Raw genomic sequence first — 7,013 nt, forward strand, 5'->3', positions numbered from 1 at the left:
ATGATTCAATGGGAAGATGAGATTAGGCTTAAGTTTGAATAATGTATGATTAATTTAGAGGTTATAGTTCTCCTTAATCCTAATTAAGCACATGTAATGTAAGAGTATAGATGCTTGTTTGGTGTATAACTCTTGAATAATGAATCTTTGAAAGGTCAAATTTTTGGTTATAGGGACTAATTAATTAGATTAATGTTTGTTTGGTTACAAAATTGTGTGACTCGTTTGAGACAAGAAAGAAATAAACATCAACCTTGTTTGGCTGTTGTTAAAATTTTCAGGCAGGTGGGTTTTGTGACCAGCCAGGTGGAGTTCTGCTTGAGATAACGGTAGGCATTGTTCTGACATTGATATCGAGTGGATAAAACCGGTGTTGAATATCGAGTTCGAGGAGGATCTTAATCACTTCTTCGACTAAGACAGCTCTTCTTGTCCATCTTTCAGCCATGTCTTGGTGATTAATCCTGTGACATGGCCATATTGCTAGCCTTACTATATGCAAATCTTCCACATCTTTTACTACGATTTTGGCTTGTGGGTACCAATACTCTGGCTTGCTGTCTATGTAGCTACATTTGCATTATTTAGTTAGCAAAAAGGATCAGCCAAACACGGTATAAGAACGAGCATAGAGCATTAAAGGGTTTAGTCTTACTTTGATATTCTCTGCTTGATCACGCTGATCTTTTCCATAGGAGTAGTAATGTGGACACAGAACTCTATTGCATCTCCCATGTCCGGACTCCGGTAGTAATTGTTGATTGATTTCTGCCACAAAAGACTATTCGGATACATAATCTTGAGATTGTCATATCTCAAGAACACGGTAGTGAGTATGTTCATTTCCTCCACCACCAACTGTATTTAAATTTAAATAACCTTTTGTTAGCCAATTAATAAGATTCTTGAAGGTTATATATATTGCAAAAGGCGCAGGAACATACCTGTACGTTGTCAATCTCACAGCGATCACCAACATCGTAAGGATGCACGATGAACAAGAAGATGATGGACTCAAAGACGGTCTTGACTGTGTTCCCAAAGATGAAGGCCAAGAGTACAACTTGTGAACTTACAAAGAGAAGTACCTTGGAGGATGCAATTTCAAGAAGGACAAGCCATATGACTACAATGACAATGGCAGTGACAATATTAATCATGTGATGGAGCTTGTTCACTGCTGTCTTGGTGTCGTTGAGTGTCAGGGCAAGAGCTCTTCGCTCTCTGAAAGCATTGACCTAATCAAAGTCAACAACGGAGTGATATATATACACAGCAGAAATTAATCTGATGAATCTTTTTTTGTCTAATAAGGTCTATGCAGAAGATTCACAATTACCAGCCAGTTCTTCAAGGCTGATTTGGTAATCCTTTTGTTCTCTGGTGCACCTTCGAAGAGTCCCATGGTCTTCATCGCCTCGTCTTCCCGCAAAAATCTCATCAGATCCTCCAGGTAAATGTACCTAATTGTCATTCAGATATGAGCTTATTAGCGGAAACAATATTGGTGCTAATAAAGAAGGAAATTAACAGATGTTGGCTCACTTTGAGCCACGTTGAGATATGTTCTTAAAAATCTTCCTTGCAGCTGATTTAGCTTCTTTTTCACTCCTTATCTGTCGAGTGGATTCATCTTCGTATGTGCTTTCAAGCATCTGCTCATCCAATGTGGTGAGAGAAACATTTCTCACAATCTTCATTAGCCTCTTCATGTTCCAAGCCGAGATGTTCTTGTGATTCATCCTGTGAAGGTGCTCCATACTGATTCCGTTATCAGTTGTTGTTTTCGGAATGATCGGGGAGAGCTTCGGATTCATCACTCTCCCACTCTTTCCCGGTGGAAACGCAGCCGCGCAAAGATCAGGTGGTAAATTAGCACCAGCGTTCTGCATCTTGAAGATCTCATCTTGTGCTCGCTCTTCCTCTTCCTCAATCCTGCTCATCTCAATCATAGGAGGACCGGACAAGGTCTCGATGACGTACTGGTTAAACAAGGCTTCTTGAATCCGATCAAAGTAAGTACTGACGTGGAACGAAGAGGCCAGAACTTTAACCACTAGTGTCTTGATCAACCACAAGATAGTGCTCAACAAGAAACACACCAAGATCTTGGTTACGTAAGGAAGAAACCTACTCTTTGTCTCTCGCTGTACTTTCTTGTCGAACAAGAAATGCCAAGCGAGAAGGACTAAACCAAGCCAGAGACAGTTCTGAACAGCTCTACGCACACCATACACAAAGTAAAGAACCCGCTTTCGCAAAAGGAAGTTTCTTTCGATAAAAAAGACAACGATCCGGATTCCCCAACCAGAAACCAACCTCCCACATATAAGAACAAGCAAAAACACTTCCCATTTCCAAAGATGAAGGTTCCAAACTCTCACTTTCTTCCAAGACTTCATCGACAAACTACACGCCAATGCAGCTATAATAGCGACTAAACTAAGCCACTCTAGCAACGTTATGGCGTCAAACTTCCCTCTTTTATACTCATCTGGTACGTCTTCGTCCGCCAACGGATCATCTTCTTCATCAATATCACCAAGTAGCCCTGATTTCAACTGACCCGATCTCCAACCCGAGTAAGGCGTATCCTCCTCTCGTGGCGGATCTTGTAGCCTAGATCTTGTCTTCACTCTAGATATAAGCTCTGATTTCCTCTGAAACGACATGTTCGATGTAGATCTCACAACTTCATCCTCCTGCTGCTGAGGCTGATCTTGATTCGTCCGCATTGTCTCGGACGAAGAAGTAGTACTCGAATGAGAAGACGAAGAAGGAACCGAACCAGCGATATAGGTACCACCGGCTCTACGAACGTTGAAAGAGACTCTCAATTCTCTAGACGCGTCAATCGAGTTCCGAGCCGTTGATGCAGGCGTAGGCATTGTTTGGTGACTTACATCATCATTATCTTGATCCACATCAAGTGTGATCTCTTCATTTCTCACTCTCCATTGTCGATTCACAGGCTCTCCTCCTCCGGCCACCATCTTCGTTGGAGACTCTTCTATTATTGGCTTCCCTCCTCCGCATTGCGTGAAATCAAAACTACCGCTTAATCTATTGCTTTTTCTATTAAGAGCGATCGGATCTTTAACACTGGTTCGTGGTGGTGCCGTGTGATCCGAGGAAGTTGATGCTGTGTTGTCTTGCCAGAACTTGTAGCTTGCGTCACGTTCCACCGGTGCATCACGCCCGTCGTCGTCGAGGCTAGAACGAGTGCTCTCTAGTTTGGGGTTGTCTACCATGCCTGAATGATCGTAACGGTGATGGTGATCGTGATCGTGGAGGATCGGAAGATTTTCGGGGCTTGCCTCGCTTTGATCTCCGGGGCTTTTAATTTGCTTGTATGAGCTATGGGATTTGAAGGAGTTTCTAAAATCCATTTCAACATAATACTAATTATTAATTCTACAAGAAAAAATTTTGCGTAACAAATTACGAATTTTTAGAACGAAAAAAAAAAAAAAACAAAAACTTCGCCGAGTGTTGTGTTGCATGGCACAACAGCTAATTACGTTCATTAGTAATAAGCGTTACGTGTAATCGCATGGGATCATAAGCAAAACTATTACATTGTTTACGATTAATATATTCTTTTTTTCTTTTGTTTACTATGATTAATATTGGTATGAGAGATTCAAATGTTTATTGTGTATCAATTAAAATTGGGAAAGTTGCAATTTAGTACATTAAACCAACTCTTAAAGGTTAAAACTAAACCCAAAAAAATTAAAATAATATTTAATACTTTTAAACAACCTCTTAAAGGTTGACAAAAAAAAAAAAAAAAAAAAAAAAAAACAACTCTTCAGTTTTTTTAAGACAAAACACAACACTTTCACTAGATACATATATCCTTATTCAAATAATTAAGACCAAAAAGTTCAAAAAGCTTGAGATGACTAGAACAACAACAAACAACAATTCAGAAGAAAAAAAAAATTGGTGTTACACTTACACATATACCTTGAGTATTTATTTAATCAGTCTTCTTCACTTACGTCTTCTTCACTCTCTTCTTCTGCATCTTCCATTTCAACATCACCTTCATCTCCTAGGATCCACTGTTCAAGCTCGTCTTCTTGTGCTTCTATGTGTTGGTGTATGTCAGCAGAGTCCCAGTCGTCTTCCCCGTCATTTCCAAGCTCTTCTCCGCGGCAAGAGACCTGCAATTGTGGTCGTCTCCTTGCCAAAGCATCTACGATATCTCTGTTCACACTTCCTGTGATTCCTAACCATTTAAGCCTCGGGAAAAACGGTTTCTTTAGCCATTTGAATGAGAGTTGCGTGATGCTACCACAGTCATAAAGATCCAACAGGGACAAGCTACTTCCAGGACATTCGTCTTCGTGAACCCGTGTGGATGCAAGAGCCATAACCGAGGGATCACCTATGAGTCTACACTCTCTTAGTTGCAGTTTTGTGATTGGGGCTCCAGATTTCGCTAGTGCAAAAATGGCACCATCCGTTAGATTAGGAAGATTAGACAAGTCGAGTTCACGCAACGCCATTTTTGAAGATCCATCAAATAAGGCAGACATGAACTTATCTGTTAGGTTTCTGCAACCTCTAACAGATAAAGAAACTAAGGAGGCCAAAACTCCCCCTTTCAGGTACGAAAGCCCTGTGTCGCTTATATCAGTACCATCAAGAAGTAAAACCTTCAGTTTTGGCAGATGAGATACAGCTTTTAAGGTTTCATCCCTCAGGTTTCTGCACCCTCTTAGGTCAAGATTCTCCAGCTTGAGACTTGACGCTAGCTTTTGAATAGCGTGGTCCGTAAGAAGATGGCACCTTCTTAAGCTAACATGACTAAGTGATAGAGTAGTTGCTAAGATGTCATGGAAGACAAGATCCGTCAGTTTAGGTCCATGATATATACTAAACTTGGAGAGGCTAGCGCAAGAGTGCAGAATAGTCTTGAAACCAGCATCTGTTACACGACAAAAGCCACCAAGACAAATGCTTTCCATGCCCAAGCATTTGTCAGCAAGAAAAAGCATTCCTTGATCACTAACTCGCCGGAAATAAGTAGGGTGAAACTCCTGGCTACGGATTAAAGAGAGGTGCTTCAGCTTACCGTTTTGATTAATCTCATGAAGCCCAAAATCCGTAAGGTCTGACAATTGCCTTGGATCCTCAAGGGGAGCATCTCTTATGTCCAAATCTATCAAAGACGTAAGAGATTTCGATATTGCCTTAACCACAGCATCAGTAATACAATCCACTGAGAGACGCAACTGCTGCACATTTTGCAGCACAGTAGATGCAACTCGGTTGCTGTCTTCCCCCGACATTTCAGTTGGAGTGAGTAGTTGAGTCATCATCCTTGACGAGATGTGTCCTAGCTCCAGATGGGTGAGTTTATCAGAAACCAACCCAAAGATACGACCATCACCAGGACGCAGATACAATGAGAGGTCAAACATGAGTGCTAAAACCTACCAAAACAACATATATGACATGATTCCATTACAGAGACAAACCAAAGCACGAAATGATACATTTATACCATCAAAGGAAGCAAAAGGTTGAGTAAGGAGTCAAACCTCTAAATGGGAGCAGCCATTGAGTAAATCTTCCAAAGCACAACGGCTAATGCTTCTACCAACTTTCTCTGCTACTGAACCCAAACAGAGAAGCCTGAAGTTTCAGGAACAATGACAAATCCGTCAAACACAACAGTGGAAAGATTCAGATTCATGAAACAAAAACTTCACACCTACATACCTTAAATCCTTGCATTTCCTACCAATTTCAGAGATGAGATCGCCGCTGAAATCTCTACAGTTGTGAAGTGAAATCTCCCGTAGAGAAGGACGTGCCAATATGTCAATAGCTGAGTTACCAAGTCTTCCACAATCAAGCTTGAGGCTTGAAAGTTGTTGATTTGGATACAACAATGGTCTAACAGTTTCCATTGACAATGAAACATTCTGAAACCCACAGCAACAGAGATCAAAAAGACAAAACTTTTTATACAATCCAAAAACCAAAGCAACAGAGAATTAAAAAAAAAACAAAACTTTATATACAAGTTTAGTCTATGATTCAAATCCAAATCAAACCCTTAGAGCAACTCACTAACTTTAACTATGCTTACTATGTGAGAGACTTACGAAGACGTGGAAGTTGGGAGTGAAGGTGAGGACACGAGTGACACAGCTCTGAAGTGTTTTGCAAGTAGAAGCCAACGAGCAAAGAGACGCAACATCGAGTTTCGTCATGATAGTCTCCAAGAGAGCCGCCGGTAACAGATCCAGGGTTCTTCTCTCGACATCGGAACCTTCAACATCGCCGCACACGACGGTGGTGGTGGTGGCGGTAGCCATAAACGGAGGCTCTCTTCTTCTCTGATCTATATCAGTTGCGGAAATTGTGGCGATCTCGTTGTGTGTTCTCATATTATTATTTATCTGAAATTTTTTAAGATTCCAAATGCTTTCCTCTGATGGCTCGATCCATTTTTCAAGGACGACAATAAAATATTGATATATTGATACAGAACGTCGAAGTTTTGTACTTGTATGCTCATTCAATTTATTTTGTCGGTTTAATGTTCGGTTTTTTTGGTTGTGAGAAACAAGTTCCAAATTAAAACCGAACCTTAATTTCGGTTTGTTGAGTTTGGTTTGGTATATTTGATCTATACTATTAATATATTAATTAGTGAGTACACTTACAACTAAAAAAAAATATAACATATATTCACGTTGCTAAACAGACCCAATTGTTTACATAATTAAAAAAAAAAAAAAAAACTTCCTAAAATAATGGTAACAGTTTTTTAAAAAATAATTGATTAACTCTTTTTATACATGACTGATACACTACTTAGATTGTGTATCTATTTTGGGATATGGGTATAACCATAAATAATTAATTTCGAATATATTAAGTTTTCCAAATAGTTTTCTAAATTAAATATTAAACATTTATAGTTTTCTAAAAACAATTAGTTGTGTGTTAAATTAGATTCAAAATATTCCAGTATTTTAGGAAACTAT

General features: G+C 39.7%; 2 protein-coding genes across 3 annotated transcripts; both read right to left on the minus strand.

Annotated features, from left to right (window-relative positions):
* Positions 1 to 146: 146 nt before the first annotated feature.
* On the minus strand, positions 147 to 3,590 carry LOC147927212 (mechanosensitive ion channel protein 8-like). 2 transcript variants are annotated; one of them, XM_087488124.1, is made up of 5 exons: positions 1,546 to 3,590; positions 1,340 to 1,463; positions 945 to 1,238; positions 656 to 858; positions 147 to 569 (listed from the first exon to the last, which is right to left on the minus strand). In XM_087488124.1, the coding sequence occupies exons 1-5, from the start codon at positions 3,387 to 3,389 to the stop codon at positions 278 to 280; spliced, it is 2,757 nt and encodes a 918-aa protein (XP_087344250.1). In that variant the 5' UTR covers positions 3,390 to 3,590; the 3' UTR covers positions 147 to 277. The 2 variants fall into 2 exon arrangements, with proteins under 2 accessions (XP_087344250.1, XP_087344251.1); XM_087488125.1 differs by lacking the exons at positions 147 to 569; positions 656 to 858 and having other exon boundaries at positions 1,030 to 1,224; positions 1,546 to 3,389.
* Positions 3,591 to 3,686: 96 nt separating this feature from the next.
* LOC147927213 (F-box/LRR-repeat protein 10-like) lies at positions 3,687 to 6,511 on the minus strand. Its single transcript, XM_087488126.1, has 4 exons — positions 6,126 to 6,511; positions 5,737 to 5,942; positions 5,556 to 5,649; positions 3,687 to 5,447 (listed from the first exon to the last, which is right to left on the minus strand). The coding sequence occupies exons 1-4, from the start codon at positions 6,408 to 6,410 to the stop codon at positions 3,990 to 3,992; spliced, it is 2,043 nt and encodes a 680-aa protein (XP_087344252.1). The 5' UTR covers positions 6,411 to 6,511; the 3' UTR covers positions 3,687 to 3,989.
* Between the last annotated feature and the right edge of the window lie 502 nt (positions 6,512 to 7,013).

The sequence above is a fragment of the Camelina sativa genome, chromosome 15 (genome assembly GCF_030686135.1).
Source record: "Camelina sativa cultivar CO46 ecotype springtype chromosome 15, ASM3068613v1".
Classification (NCBI taxonomy): Eukaryota; Viridiplantae; Streptophyta; class Magnoliopsida; order Brassicales; family Brassicaceae; genus Camelina; species Camelina sativa.

Coding starts and splice junctions, on each gene's coding strand:
- LOC147927212 (XM_087488124.1), bottom strand. CDS start 3,389: ATGGATTTTAGAAACTCCTTCAAATCCCATAGCTCATACAAGCAAATT. Junction 1,464..1,545: donor ATATCTCAACGTGGCTCAAA/GTGAGCCAACAT, acceptor AATGACAATTAG/GTACATTTACCTGGAGGATC. Junction 1,239..1,339: donor CAGCCTTGAAGAACTGGCTG/GTAATTGTGAAT, acceptor GACTTTGATTAG/GTCAATGCTTTCAGAGAGCG.
- LOC147927213 (XM_087488126.1), bottom strand. CDS start 6,410: ATGAGAACACACAACGAGATCGCCACAATTTCCGCAACTGATATAGAT. Junction 5,650..5,736: donor AGGAAATGCAAGGATTTAAG/GTATGTAGGTGT, acceptor CTGAAACTTCAG/GCTTCTCTGTTTGGGTTCAG. Junction 5,448..5,555: donor ATGGCTGCTCCCATTTAGAG/GTTTGACTCCTT, acceptor TTGTTTTGGTAG/GTTTTAGCACTCATGTTTGA.